The 14970-nt window shown below is 44.9% G+C and overlaps 2 protein-coding genes across 15 annotated transcripts in view; one reads left to right on the top strand and one right to left on the bottom strand.

Moving 5' to 3' along the window:
* TDP1 (tyrosyl-DNA phosphodiesterase 1) overlaps window positions 1–6436 on the bottom strand; it is a 74779-nt gene extending 68343 nt beyond the window's left edge. The window contains exons 1-3 of one of the 5 annotated variants that reach the window (XM_057732428.1): window positions 6325–6426; window positions 3088–3249; window positions 2387–2964 (exon numbers count right to left, since the gene is read on the bottom strand). In XM_057732428.1, the coding sequence (XP_057588411.1) occupies window positions 2387–2954 (568 nt within the window). In that variant the 5' untranslated portion in view covers window positions 2955–2964; window positions 3088–3249; window positions 6325–6426. Of the gene's footprint in view, window positions 1–2386; window positions 2965–3087; window positions 3250–6324 lie in introns of all 5 variants that reach the window. The other 4 variants (XM_057732430.1, XM_057732426.1, XM_057732427.1 and 1 more) reach the window with 4 other exon arrangements.
* A 1197-nt stretch (window positions 6437–7633) lies between these two features.
* EFCAB11 (EF-hand calcium binding domain 11) overlaps window positions 7634–14970 on the top strand; it is a 289500-nt gene continuing 282163 nt past the window's right edge. For 2 of the 10 annotated variants that reach the window (XM_057733118.1, XM_057733117.1), the window contains exons 1-3: window positions 7634–7828; window positions 8544–8639; window positions 12477–12522. In XM_057733118.1, the coding sequence (XP_057589101.1) occupies window positions 7754–7828; window positions 8544–8639; window positions 12477–12522 (217 nt within the window). In that variant the 5' untranslated portion in view covers window positions 7634–7753. The remainder of the gene's footprint in view (window positions 7829–8543; window positions 8640–12476; window positions 12523–14970) is intronic. The other 8 variants (XM_057733111.1, XM_057733113.1, XM_057733112.1 and 5 more) reach the window with 6 other exon arrangements.

The raw sequence follows: 14970 nt of genomic DNA, 5'->3' as shown, positions 1-14970 counted from the left end.
AAAGATTTTAAAAGAACAAAAAAGCCCTCTTAAGGACGTTCCTACCATAAAGGGAGAGGTGCACAGTCAAGAGAGAAATCGCAACTCCTCTTTCTACCTTTCTACATTTTACCCATCTTGCAAGGCCCATCTGAAGTCCCTCTTCCTTTACGAGACCTTCTAAACAACCTAGTTATGGCATTTTTTGGTATATCAAACAGTTAAGAGGATGCACTCTGCTGCTGGAATGCCTGGATTCAAATCCACTTCTATCATCTATCAGCTCTGTGACCTTGAGCAGGTTATTTAACTTCTCTGCAGATCGGTCACCTATCCAAAGAGGACAACTGTAACATCTACTCATAAGGCTGTTACAAGGATTAAAGGAGACAGTCTATGTAAAAGCTCCTATCATGTTACCTCCCCTTCCTCCACATCTTGGTGCTAATAGCCAGTCTTTATCGCTTTATTATACACAGCAAAATCTTGCATAGTTCTCTATTTCCTGTTTCATCTCTCTCAAATAAAACGAAACAACACTGAGATCTATCTTATATTTCTTCAAAGCACCTAGACAAGACATTTGCAAAAAGGAAAAATAAACATCTTGTAGAATCAAATTCTTTACAGTATGGAATTAAATACACCGACATTTATACATCACATAAGATGTAATTACACATTTGATGTATAACTATAACACTATGAACAGTGAACACAATCTATTCTTGAATGTGGGCAAGAAAGGTACTGTGAAATAAGGGTGACGGTGTTTATTCTGTACACCTGCCATGTGAATATACTGTGTGCTGGGCACGTCACGTGTATTCTCCCTTTTTTCTGAATCCCCAGTTTGAAGGTGAGTAAACTGAAATTCTGAAGAATATTAGGTCCTTTGTTAATCACCCACACAGCATGCAAGTGGTGAGGCTGGGATTCGGGTCCTGTACCTGGGATTCCAGGCTCCTGCTGTTCCCCCAAGGGAAACCCTTGGTTCCTCTCTACCCTCAACACTTCTGACACCCAGTGTGGTGGAGGAGGCTGGAATTCCCATGCAGACCAATTCTCTGGGGACATCAGCTGCGTGTCCTACCACTGAGCCCAATTCTGCCACCGTCCACCTAGAGCGGGCATCAGACCCCACAGGTTAAGGGCTCAGTCCCACAAGGCTGCCCCCACCTCAGACACCAGTCACAAGCCCAGACCCCCTGTGCTTCTAACCAACCGGCTCTAACCCGGGGGTCACTACAATCCCCTCCTTGGGTTTGATAATTTGCTGCAATGCCTCACAGAACTCAGGAAAGCACTTTCCTCGCTAGATCGCCAGTTTACTATAAAAGGATACAACTCAGGAACAGCCAGGTGAAGAGATGCACAGGGTGAGGTATGGGGAGGGGCGCAGCCATGCCCTCTCCAGGTGGGCCCCTGCCCCGCACCTCCACGTACACACCAACCTGGAAGCTCTGCCAACCGTTTTTTAAGGAGGCTTCATTACACAGGCAAGCCTGATTAGTGGTTAACTCGACCTCCAGGCCCTCTGCTCTGCCTGGAAGTGGGGGTTGGGGCTGAAAGTTTCAACTTGAATCAGAAGGTTGGTTCCCCAGACAACCAGCCCCCCATTCCTAGGGGCTTTCCAAAAGTCATTGTATTAACACAAACTCCCCTGTGGTTGAAAGGGGCTTGTTATGAATTACAAAAGATGCTCCTTTTACCTTTTATTACTTTGGAGCTATTTCAGGAATCTGGGCCAAAAAACGAAACAAAAACCCAACTATAACCAGAGCGAAGACCAGATATCTACATACATCACAATATCACACAGATGCTTCCTGAGGACGAACCACAGCAACCCAAGATCAGGGCACTCTTGTGTTCCTTCTGCACCAGGAACCAAAAACAGGCTTTCAAACAACGGTTCTCAGCCTTGACTGGGCAACAGAATCCCCTGAAAGGCTTGTTAAAACAGACTGCAGGGCCCCACTCCCAGAGTCTGATGCCAGGAATCTGGAGAGAAGCCTGAGAATTTGCATTTTTAACAAGTTCCAGGTGATGCTGAGGCTGCTGGTCCAGGGACCAAAGAGAACTCCTACTGTCAAATATCCACCTCGTTAATCAAGTGTAACCCACCACGTTTAACCCTTAAGTTAAAAGTAAAGTCATTCTAGGCACTGTGCAAGGGGTTCCAACAGGGTGATCTACAGGGCTCTGGGAGACACCCCTGGTTTCCTGACCTAAGTAAACAGTTTGCTGTCAACCGAATGCATCTGAATGTCAAAATGGTTATTTTTTTTTCCCAAGAGACGTTCAGAAGGGTCCTTGGAGATCTTTCCTAGGCGGCCGTCCTGTTTTACCGAGGGGGCCCCTACAAGTGCGATGTGACGGCTCCCCGACCCCCAGCTTCACTCACCCTTGATGTGGAGGGCTCCCAAGTTATACTTTGGCTTAATTCCCGAGACTCTAGTGAGGTAAAATTGGAAGGGGTTCCCTTTCTCCAGCATGTCCCAGATGTCCTGGCCTTCTCCTGACGTTTCGTGCTCATCTTCCTCTTCCCTGAGACCGTGACCAGCAAGGGGGCAGGGATGCCCAGCTCGGCGGGCAGCACCATCTCTGGGAGGAGGGGGGCCTTTCTCCTCTTTGACCCCTGCGTCCTGAGCCCGCTTCTGCTGCATCTCTGGTGGCAGCTCGTCCTCACTGCTGGAGAGACACCAGCCCAGGTCTTCCTGGGAACCGCTCTTCTGTTTTTTGGGAGCTGATGCTTCTGAAACCGAGTCTGTGTGGCTGAATTTCACGGGTGCAGTCTTCCTCCTGTGGGCGGCTTTCCGAGCCTCGGAGCAGGTGTACTTTGGCTCACTGGCTGCTTCCTGCTTAGCGTGAGGGAGAAAAGAGGTGGATGGCTTGTCCGGTTTTGGCTTTTCCTCCTCACTTTCATCACTACTGGATATCGTCCACCTTCCATAATTGCCTTCCAGAGACATTATAATTCTTCTGGAAAAGAAAGGCGGAAATCTTGTTATTTCCCATTCACCAGGCCACGGGCAAACTCATTCTCCTGCTCTCAAATTCTGCGTCCTGAGCGTCTAGGACACACACAGCACACCTGACACTTACCAGATGCTGGGCTGTGTCACGAACACCAGCTGCTCTGTAGGTGTTCAGGGCACACGTGCAGAATCTGCCACGAGAACTTGGCAAATAAAGTGACAGTGAAAATCCTGCTCTCCTTCTCCTTCTCTTCCTTTCTCTTTCCACCTAGACCTTGCCCTGAGATGCCTAAGGAAATGGAGTTGAGCCAAAGGTCAAGCAAAAAGATCCATATTTGACCCTGAAGCTTCCAACAGGTGCTTGGGGTTAAGGCCGGATAAAGAATGTCGAGACTAATTCTGACTATGGTCATATTTTTAAGGTCAACTTGGAATTTACAGCCTCTCCCTCACCTAGGCATAGGAGCCCAAAGAACTTCAGGGACTATTTCTCACTTTCCCATGATAAACTACTTACCATAAAGCTCAGTAAAGTCCTCAAGACACTGTCAAATGATCAACTCTATACACGCATTATCTAGAGATGCTTCCATGAGGACCCAACTATCTAATCCTAAAGCAAACTACTAAAACCTGCAGAGAAAGAACTTGTACGGAAGTAAAACACTCTTTTGTTTTCTAAACCAGACAGTCTTATTTCCACTTTATTGCTCTCAAAAGAGGAAAACAGATGAAACTTTTAGTTTTGTTACCTACAAAATGTCACCAGTTTAAGGGTAAAGGACTACCTAAGTAGATTTTCCAGGTAACTGAAGAACAGTTAGTGTGATTAAAAAAAATTTTTTTTTTAGTACAAGACCCAGAGGAAAATGACAGGACTCAAGAGTCTGTGCTCAGGTTGTGGATAGAGTGTCTACATTTTTGCTTTCCTAAAGAGAGTGAGCAGGACGGATATATGACAGACTGCGGCACTCTGTTCCAGGACCCCACTCCTTAAAAGAGGCTTAATTCTACATTGAAAGATTTGCAAATGAATATACTTTCAAGTGTTTCAAGCTAAAAAAATTTTTGCTTAAGGTACCCATCATCACTTTTCACTTACCTTTTAAAGTTAACAACCAAGTCAGATAAGGTTTCTCCTGTAAATCACACATTTCAAGGAGCTTTTAAGCAGAGTGTATCTAGACAATAATTTGACTCGTTCTTCATGGGCCAGAGTTACTATTAACCCCCCACCTGGCATGACCACTGTTTTACAGCCACAGCCTTCGGGACCACAAGTGGATGGGGCCACTTGCTCCTGTAATAATGGCCCTAGACTCTGTCTAGGTCTTGTTTTCTAAAAGTTCTCTGTCCTTTTCCCCTCTGTCCAGTCCACTTCTAGGGATATTATGAAAGTACAGTACCTCCCTTTTCCATTCCAATCGTTCTGTTTAATCAAGGAGAAAGCCGTTTCTAGAAATGCCTCTAATCCTGCTTTTGAACAAATAACGGACTCTGGGTTCTTCTGCAGGCACAGTAACACTTTGGCTTAACATAACTGAAGGTATTTTATGGCTCCATTACATTTACAATCCTAAAGTTTACTTCTTAAAGACAGGGTTTATGTAAAAGGGGGTTCCAACAAAAATATTAAGCAAATAGTAATACAGATGTTGAGAGTAAGACAAAACCGGGAGGAGGGAACCAACCACAGTACTGAAATCTGGTAAACACTGCATTAATCAATAATGCCAAGGAGGGTAAAAATCTAAAGAAATTCTACCACCAAATGCCAACTTATAACATTGAAGCTTGTATTAGAGACTAAAAAAAATTTGTGGATGCCAACGGATATGCCTCTTAAAGATGCTAGCTCCTCTACTTCCCCTACCATCCCAGACCCAGCTGAGGCATTTCTTTCATACTTCTAGCTGCTCCTTCTTATAGAGCTTGAAGACCATGGACTCCCATGCCAATGGGAATCAATCTCAAATGAAGCCAGGTGTGGCCAGCAGTGGACAAATACAGACTTCAATTTCAAATCCAGTCATTACTAGGTGGTAAATATGCACTTGGGCAGGTTACTTAACTGCTGAGCCTCAATTTCCTCCTCTGTAAAATGGGTATCCCAGAGTTTGTTCATTTGAAAAAATATTTATTGAGCAGCTACTATGTGCAAAGCCGTAGGAATAAGAAATTAACAACACAGAAACATTTTCTGTCCTGGCAAAGCTTATATTTCAGGGAGAAAGAAACAGACCAACACAAACAAAAATAACCAAAAAAGCCAAGATATCCTTACAAATATTCATTATATGTTACAGGTATGAGAGAGTACAGGGATGCCCTTACCTTAGAATATCCTGAATTTAACATTTAAGTGAGCTCTGAAGAATGAAAAGGAACCAGCCAAATAAAAGTGGGGGAGGGAAAGAAGAGTATTCCAAGTGAGGGAACCCAACCTGCAAAGGTCAGAACAAGGTTGTAGTAACTCCAAAAACAGACAGAAGGACTTGGGTAAGGAAAACAGGTAGGGGTTCCTGGATACAGGGAGTGAGCAGGAGTAGGAAGTTAAAGATCCTGGAGTTTGTTGTAAGAACAGCAGGGCCCCACTGAAAGGCTTTAATAAGCCGGGGAGTACCTTGGTCCGATTTACTTTTTAAAAACATTATGTTCTCCTCTACAACTCTGTACGGAGAATGGTTTGGAGGGAGACAAGAGTCGAAGAGAGACGGCTCCTGCAAGGACTCTGGTAGCTGATGAAGGCCGTGGGGATGGAGTGAGGTGGGTTGATTCCGGGGTACGTGGGAGAAGGAAGGACAGCTGCTACCTTTTCCGTGCGCCTACCTCGGGCCAGGCACAATTCGAAGCGCTGTACTGAGTATACACTCAGTTGATGGTCACGAGTCTATCATCCTGAGGACTACGACTCTTTCCAGTTACGGGGAAACTGAATACAGAGGTTAAGTGCCTGGCACGGAGTAAGCACCTCCACCCCACCATGCTTCCTATCACTAAGTGCCGAGACCATCTCCCTATTTCGTGGAGAAGCCAACATAAGAATCCGCGGAGGGGGACCCCGCCAGCAGGACTCTGGTCTCCGCAGCAGCAGCTGATCGCCCAAAGCGGTGCTATTACTAGAGGACGCCAAGGCCCAGGAGGGGACCCTACCTAGGGTCTTTACAAGAGGCTCCGCTTCCCCCCGGATCCGCCCCCAGCCCCGCCGAGCACTCAAGGATTCGCGGGACCTGAGCGGCCCGCGCACCTTGCGGGAAGGAGCAGCATGGGTGGCCCGGCTCCCGCAGCTGCGGAGAGCGCACCGTCCGCGAAGCCCGGGAGCCCGCAGCCCCCAAACACGCACCTGACGCCCCCAAACACGTACCTGAGGCCCCCCGAGCGCGCAGCCGCCTGGGATCCCTCCCCTCCGCCGCCGCTCGTTCAAACCCTCCGGGCCGCGGCGCGCGCCGCGTGGCCCCGCCCCCCGGCCCTGCTCCTTCCCCTTCCGGGACGCCCGCCGCTGGGTCCTAAAGCCCTCCGGATGATGGGGGGGCTGAGGCGGGGCGCTTGCGCGAAGGGGCGGAGGGGAGACGGGGCAGCTTCCAGCTCTCGGCTCGCCTGCTAGCCGCGTCTCCTAATAGGGGGAGAGAGGGAAAGAAGTTTCCTTCACTTCTCCCGTGGTTCATTAGCAAAACGCCTCCCCTTTGCAGGGATTCTCATAGCTTCAGGCTCCCGGAGCTCGAGGCAGGGGGGTTTATTTTAAAGGCAGAGACAGGATCAGCTTAGAGGTTTGAGGAGGCTGGGGGCTGAGACCAGTGTCCCAGGAGGAGCGGGTTCTCCTGGGGAGCAGATTGTAAAACGTGCTGTGAAATAAAAGGTTAAATGAGCTCCCTCACACTCAACCTCGAATGCCCGTTTCTTCATTGAAACAGATGTGTGTGTGTGTGTGTGTGTGTGTGTGTGTGTGTGTGTGTGTGTGTGTTGCTTTTTTAATCTTACTGATTTGCCAGAAGAGAGAGGGGTCTGAGATAAACTTCTTTGCAAAACGGAACCCTCGCCACATGCCTCGCCTCTAATAAGGATGTCTGCTGCGGCATTTGAGCTCAATGCCATTGATATTATTCTCGGAGTTTCCTTCAAACCAGGCGCCCCTTCCAGAGGACTGAATGCAGTAACTTGGAGTAAATGCCCTAAGGGCTCACTTGGTTCGTTTATGGAAGTTCTCTTTCGGGCCAGGCACCGCGCTCAGTGCCAGGCTTATCGGGAGGAAGGAACAGACATAGTAAGCTACCATGGAGGGCTCGACCCCAATGATCTGCACGCGAGTCTTGGTCTTGACTTGTTTTGATTGGTTCTTTAAGCTTTGTTCACACTCGTTTTGTGTCTCCTGTAATGTTTAGCGTAGTGCCATTGATCAAAATTATTAAAAGTAATTTACTGCAAGGTGTGGGGGGCAGAAAATGGAAAGAAGCACGCAGGACACACGGAAACAAAACCTGGACGAGCGAGATCCGCAGCAGCGCGCCAGGAGTTAAAGGGAAGAGAGGGGGAGGAGCCAAGGCTGGGGGCGGTCCTGGAAGCCTCTCCGCCATAGGCTGGTCCAAGGAAACGTCATTAAACAAAGCCTCTGGCCAATAGAAGTGCGGGATCAACGCCAGTGGCTCGCAAACCGCCCAATGGGAGAAGGTGTTGGAGGTGCCCGGCCAAGTTCAGCTTCCTGAACTGCGGGGAGCTTGTCGGGCGGTAGCTGCAAGCCGGGCACTGGCCGCAGGGGTCGCGAGTTCAGACGTCCCGACTCTTGTGTGGCGGTCGCGATGTTTTTCTCCCAGGCCGGGAGCCGGCCGCGGATGTGGGAAGCCAGCCCCTCAGAACACAAGAAGTGGGTGGAAGTAGGTGTCCGGAGGACTGAGTCTCGGACTTTAACTTGACCCGGGGCTCTCACCTCCGTCACCCAGCCTGGACTCTCACTCAGCTTCGTGGCACAGATAAGGACGGGACTGTCCTTAAGAAGTGTCCTGGTTAATGACCGAGCCTAGGGCTATAAGGCTTCTGGACCCCCCCTGTCCACTGTTCTGGCTCCTTGCAATTCCTTCTTTACTCCGCGACATAGTCTCTTTATAACAACCTGCAATCTGCGTCTCCCGCCTTTCAAAGCCAGCCCCTTTGCCTCACCTTCCTAATTCTAGGACTGAATTTTGGGTAGAATTTATCCGAATGGTTTTAAGGAATTAACCCAGCGATTAAGTCGTTTGCACTTTTGAGGGGGTAAATTTTAGCACATGAAGTTTTCTTTTTCTTTGTTTTTCCTCTTTTTTTTTTTTTTTGGCCGTGCACGCAGCATTGAGGATCTTACTTCTCCTGACCAGGGATAGAACCCAGTGCTCCCTGCAGTGGAACTTCGGAGTCTTAACCACTGGACCTCCAGGGAAGTCCCAGCACGTTAAGATTTCTTGAGAATTAAAATTAGGATAATGAAACTCCATTTCCGAGCCCTACTTTCCGCTGAGTTTTAAATTTGGGAGGTCTAAACTTAATCTAAGTTAGTAATAACAATAGGACAAACAGTTTCTGTCTTATTAACTAAATATATTTGATGTTCTTTAGGTATTTAAAGCATGCGATGAAGATAACAAAGGCTATCTAAGCAGAGAGGACTTTAAAGTTGCTGTTGTCATGCTGTTTGGGTACAAGCCCTCCAAGGTAGAGCTTTCTTTTGTATTTGGGGATGGGGTGGACAGTACAAGAGTGGATGGATTCTAAGTAAAGTGCAGAGGGCTAGCTTAGAATGTTTATAAAGCAAACCTCTGCCTTTTGAGCAATTTCAGAGATGTGTCCAGTGCTGATTTTTACTTTCGTCTCAAGAACCCAATTCAGGGATAAATTAGAATCCATCAAGACTAAGTTACCACCAGTCTGCTAATAATTATATTAAGTATGAGATGCTAGCGAGGTTTCAAGAGGGAAGCCTGGGAGGGGGCTGTTGGGATCAGGAGGAATTCACAGAGGAAGTGACATGCAGGGTTTTGTTTTTCTCTTAAAAAACTTTTCGCTCCATTTAAATTATGAAAATAATGCATTTACATAGTCAAGAAATTAAAACAGTCAAGAAAAGTATACAATTGGATGTAAAAGCCCCTCCCTCCCTACCGAAGGGTCCCACTCCTCACTTACCATTATTAACAGTTTCTCGTGTCATCCCCAAATTCCTTGTGTATGACAGACACGCCGAGCATCCTGTTGAAAAGTGAGTGCATAGTATGCCTGTCTTATTTTAACCTGCTTTTTTTCACTTAACAATAGAAGAACATAAAAGCACACACCCCCACATTTAAAAAAAATAGTTGCTTAGTATCCTCTTTGACTAGTTTCCTTGTTTTGGTCATTTTGATTGCTTTCATTATTTTTATTCCTACAAATACTGCTGCAATGAGCATTATTTTATAACTATTGATATATTTCTGCTTATAGATGTGTATCTGGGAATAAATTCCTAGAAGTATAAGTGCTAGGTACATTTGAAATTTTATTGGGCGTTGCTCTCCAGGAAGGTTTGCACTAATTAAGGAGAGTTGAACTGAACCTCAGTGAACTTCCCACTTCAGTAGGACAGGTTTCCTGTAACCCCCTGTCCTTGTACTGCTCACCTTGTCTGTTACATCCCTTCTAGTGATGGATTCCTCTTTAAGCTGCTGAACTGAAATTAATCGGAGGCAAGATCTTGGCCAGGTTTAAGAAATTCAACTGCTGGCATCAAACAGAGGGAGAACTCTGGGCTGTGCCTGGAATGTCCTCCTTCCTGCCATTGTTAGACCAAGTGGCTGGGCAACCACTTTGCCCCAGCTGTTCCTTATGAGTGGGTTCTGCCTATCTGTTAGATTGGAAGCCCCATGAAGCCAGGGACTACATGACGTCCCACTTCTCCATTATGCTTAAATGTATCACAACTTCACTGTTAGTATGTTCTGTTGTTATCAGTATGTCCCATGAACAGCCCAGGTAGGTTCAGAGCGGTTCAGCTGCTAGGGGATGCTTAGTTGCTAAGAGGTTGATTATGGAGCTCAGAGAAGTAGTCAGGGCTGGCTCCCAGAAATTGCAGCTCTCCTGTTAACCTGCAGTCATTTCAGCTGGAATTCCAGAGCGGTTCAGCTAAGCGCACTCAGCTTTTGAAGCATTGAATTTAACCTGGGTTCAGCTGGAAAGATATCTGGTCTCATTCTGCCTATTTATCACTTTTGGATCTACTTACTTGGTTTTAATTTTAGAACTTATAAGTAAGGAATTTAATGACAAGTACAGTGATATGGTAACATACATACATACACGCCATCAGCTTTAACAGAGCTTTACTTTTGGTCGAGGTTTTGGATTTTATTTTTTTAATCAAAGAAAATGCTTATTGACTGCAGATCGCTTAACAGTAAAATGCTAATATAGCAAATCACCTATACAGTAAACAGTCATTTGTAACAACCATGAACTTTTATTAAGTGACAGTGTATTCCCTCTGCAAAATTTAACAGATTTTTACTCTTATAGTAGATTGAGGTTTGGGGTTTTATTTATTTAAATATTGCTTTTCAGCAGATGAAATATTTACTGAATGCAGGTCATGAAGCAGTAAGGCACTTATATAATAAATCACTTCGGCATTCATGAAAATGTTTACAGAATGAAATTTATTGTGTTCCCATTTAATAAGAGGAGCACTTGCTAGTTGCTAGAAACATAAGAATGAATAAACATAGACCCTACTTTGAAGCATTTCACAGTTTAGTGTAGAGAGACTTATAAAACTCTGATAAATACTAAGGTAGAGAAGAGATTAAGAACAGAAAGGGAAGAGGGCAATGAGAAGAGTTTAATTCTGTAGTAACTTTAATAGGAATCTGAGCATCATTTAGAGCAGCAGAGATAGACTCCTCTGATATGAAGTGTCTGGGAGCACTTTGTGGTGATGGGATGAGTTATGCCTTGGTGATTGATGGGATGTGGTGGCTGTATCAGTGGTGTGACCACAGGACTGAAGGGATAAGAAAATTCAGAAGGAGTAGGTTCAGGGGAAAGGCAGTGAGTTCAGATTGGGGCATATAAAGTTCGAGGAGGCTACAGGCACCCCAAGTGCATTCACTTTTTAAGTACTGTGCTGGGTGTTGAGGTGATGGTGGTAAAGACCTGCTCTCAGGTTATGCTGCCTCCCTTAGATGTAGGAATCTGGAATTGGGCGGAGAGATGAGGGCTGGAGATAGATTTGGCATTCCTCACAGGCGGCAGCTCAAAGCGTGAGACTGAGTGGCTTTGTCCAAGAAGAGTGTGTAGAGTGTGAAGGGCAGCGTCCTGAGCAGAGAACATGGCGGGGGTGGGGAGGGGGTGGGACGACCCACGTTTAAGGGTCAGCAGAGACTCCATGAAGAAGATGCACTGGGAACTGGTTACCTAGGAGGGATAGGGGGAGCCAGGAGAGTGCAGGGCATGGAATCCAGGGTGGAGAAACTACATCAGATGTTGCCAAGGTTCTGATTCCATGATGTTTATAAAAGTCTTGTAACAATGTGGGAAAATGCTTATGTTTTAATATTTAGTGAAGGCAGGTCCCTAAACTTAACATACAGTGTGTGCTCAGATGTGTTTAACAACGCATGCGGAAAAAAAAACAAAAAAACCTATACTAGGCCTAAATGTTTTTTTGGTTTTTTTAAATTAATTAATTAATTAATTAATTTTGTTGGCTATGTTGGGTCTTTTTTTTTTTTTTTTTGCTGTGCACGGGCTTTCTTTTTTAGTTGCGGTGAGTGGGGGCCATTCTTCGTTGTGTTGCTCAGGCTCCTCATTGCTGTGGCTTTTCTTGTTGCGGAGCACGGGCTCTAGGCGCGTGGGCTTCAGTAGTTGTAGCACATGAGCTCAATAGTTGTGGCTTATGGGCTCTAAAGCCCAGGCTCAATAGTTGTGGCGCATGGGCTTAGTTGCTCACGGCATGTGGGATCTTCCTGGAGCAGGGATCGAACCCTTGTCCCCTGCATTGGCAAGTGGATTCTTACCCACTGAGCCACCTAGGAAGCCCTAGGCCTAAATGTTAGCAATGGTTTTCGCTGGGTGGCTGATTTTTAAATGTTTTTCTTCATAATTTAAAAAGATTTTTAATGTTTTCAGCATCACGTTACTACTAAAGTCAGGGAAAAAAACATTTAAAGCCGTAGAGCCTATTGTAACAATTGCTCATATTTGTCTAAAACAGAAAGGTTACCTTTTAGGTTATGCTATATTTGTGACAGATAAGTTGATTTTATATGATGAAATTGTTTTGGTCAATATAATAAAGTTTTAGGGGCCATCAGAGTCTGTAGCAGATTAGCCTTTGGTATCTTCTTGATGGAAGATTAAAATGGCTATTATAGCTGTCCTGTAACATTGCTTGTCTGCTGGATTTGACAAAGTTAGTTTCTCATAAAATACATCCCTTCCCCGCACCCCAGGAATTCCGAACTTGTACTGTGAAAACACTTGATGAAATTGTATATCCTATTCTTTTCTCTTTTCTAGATAGAAGCTGATTCTGTGATGTCTTCAGTAGATCCCAACACTTCCGGTAATATGAAAGTTAATTTCTAGTACCCTTATTTAGATATTCATGAAACTAAAACTGAGAACAAATATAGAGACTGGAAAGTATTACATTTAAGCAAATCTTTGTTTTGTTTCCCATTACCCAGAAGAACACGGTTTGGTTCTTTTAATTTTGGTTAATTAATGTATTCTTAAGTATATTTCTATTGTAGGAAAATTTTAAACCATTGAAAAGCATAAAGATGAAATGTTGATTATCATTTTCAACATTCCACGGATAATCTGGGTTTTCTGACTCAGGCAGCTGAGTGAACAGAAGTGGCACTTACTGAAATGGAAAGACTGGGGGAGAAGATTTAGGGTTTGGGGAGATCAGGAGTTCAATTTTGAATATGTTGAGTTTGAGAGGTTTCGGTCAATGATGTCAAGGTGGTTGGGCTGTATGAATATGGAATTCAGAACAAAGCTCTGGGCAGCAGAAATAAGTTTGGGAGTCATCAGTGTGTGGATGGTTTTAAAGCCATGAGAATGGATGAGACCCTCTGAGGGAGAGTGTAGACTGAGAGCCGTGGGAACTATAACCATTAGAGTCAGGTAGGGGATGAAGAGATGTCAAAGGAGACTTAGAAGAGGCAGAAGGCCTGGAGGAAAATCAAGTGCTTGATCAAAAGCCTTTAGAAGTGGATATTTCAAGGAAGAGGTGTGGTCAGCACTGTCCATTGCTGTTGAAAGGTCAAGTAGCAAAAGAATTGAAGAGGATCCATGGAGCTGACAGCCTGGGGGTGTTGGGAGCTTTTAGCAAGAGCATCTTGGGCACGTGATGGGGGCAGAGGCCAGGCTGCAGTGGTTTGAAGATAAAGGGAAAGTGAGAAAGTGACTGCATGAGTAGATAAGTCTTTCAGTGGGTCCAGTAGCTGTGGATCAAGAGCTGTTTGCTTTGCTTTATTTGCTTTTTTTTTTTGGAACATGAAGTTGTTTCCAAGCTTAGCAGAATGATCTAGTGAAGAGGGAAAAGGCAGATGAGAAAGAGGGATGACTACCTATTGTTTGCAGAGATAGGGGTCCAGAAGATGCTGAATTGGCTTTTCAGAAATTACTTTCTGAGGAAAATAATTTAAGGCTTACGAAAAGTTGCAAAATAAAAATAGTACAGAGAATAGCCGTATACCCTTTAGCCAGATTCACTTACTGTTCATATTTTACCCCATCTACCTCCTCCTCTGCACTTTCTGCCTCTTCCCCATCCTCTCGCTGAGCTGTCCATAACCACAACACTCCTATCATAAATTTATATTGATGCTTGTCTGTACCTGCTTTACTGTCTGTATTCCAGTGTTGTCACTTTATCTAATTATGTCTTTTAAAAAATTATTTATTTTTATTTATTGGCTGCATTGAGTCTTTTTTTTTTTTTTTGCATTGAGTCTTTGTTGCTGCCTGCAGGCTTTCTGCAGTTGCAGACAGGCTTTCTGCAGTTGCAGAGAGTAGGGGCTACTCTTCGTTGCAGCGCATGGGCTTCTCATTGTGGTGGCTTCTCTTGTTGCAGAGCACGGGCTCTAGGCACATGGGGTTCAGTAGTTGCAGCATGTGGGCTCAGTAGTTGTGGCTTATAGGCTCTAGAGCTCGGGCTCAGTAGTTGTGGCACACGGGCTTAGTTGCTCTGCAGCATATGGGATCTTCCCAGCCCAGAGATCGAACCCATGTCCCCTGCATTGGCAGGTGGATTCCTAAGCACTGCTCCACCAGGGAAGCCCTAATTATGTCCTTAATAGCACCTTTCCTCATTTAATACAGGAATTAGCCCTTGGTATCTTGTCTTTTTAGCCTCCTTTAATCTGGGACATTTCTGTAGATTTTTTTTTTGCCTTTTTACAACACTGATATTTTTGAGGAAATAGCCCACCCCTCACAGTTTTGTTTTGTTTTGTTTTGTTTTGTTTTAAGAACAGCCCTCAACTTGTGTTTTCCTGGCATTTCTCTGTAATTAGGTTGAGGTTAAGCATTCTCAGCCAGAATCCTGTTTGGGTGATTTGTCCCTCTCAGGGCGCCACATCTGGAGGCACACGATGTCTGTCTGTCTCTTGTAGATGATGTTAATTTTAATCACTGGTCAAGATGTTGTCCAGTTTCTCGTTGTATTATTTCTCTTTGTATTTTCTTCTTTGCAACTAATCCGCAGCCCATGGAGAGACGTGTTCAACATTGCAAATATTCTGCTTCTCATCAAAATATCCCCCTGGATTTGGTATCCATTTATGATTCTTTTCTGGTCCAGTTTTTGCCATATGGTTGCAAAATAATGGTTTTATAATCCCAGTGCTTCTTTTCAGTTAGCCCTTGGCATTTTTACTATAAGCAAGAGACTTCCCATCTTCTTGATTGATCAAACTCTCTCTCTTTTATCAGTATGGACTCATGAATTTGTATGTTTTTAATGATTTATAATTCGTTACTGTACTTAATTATTTTA

This window comes from Hippopotamus amphibius, chromosome 4, assembly GCF_030028045.1.
Source record: "Hippopotamus amphibius kiboko isolate mHipAmp2 chromosome 4, mHipAmp2.hap2, whole genome shotgun sequence".
In the NCBI taxonomy this organism is placed as follows: Eukaryota; Metazoa; Chordata; class Mammalia; order Artiodactyla; family Hippopotamidae; genus Hippopotamus; species Hippopotamus amphibius.
The sequence above is the reverse complement of the archived record's forward strand: the minus strand, read 5'-3'. Positions and strand labels throughout refer to the sequence as shown.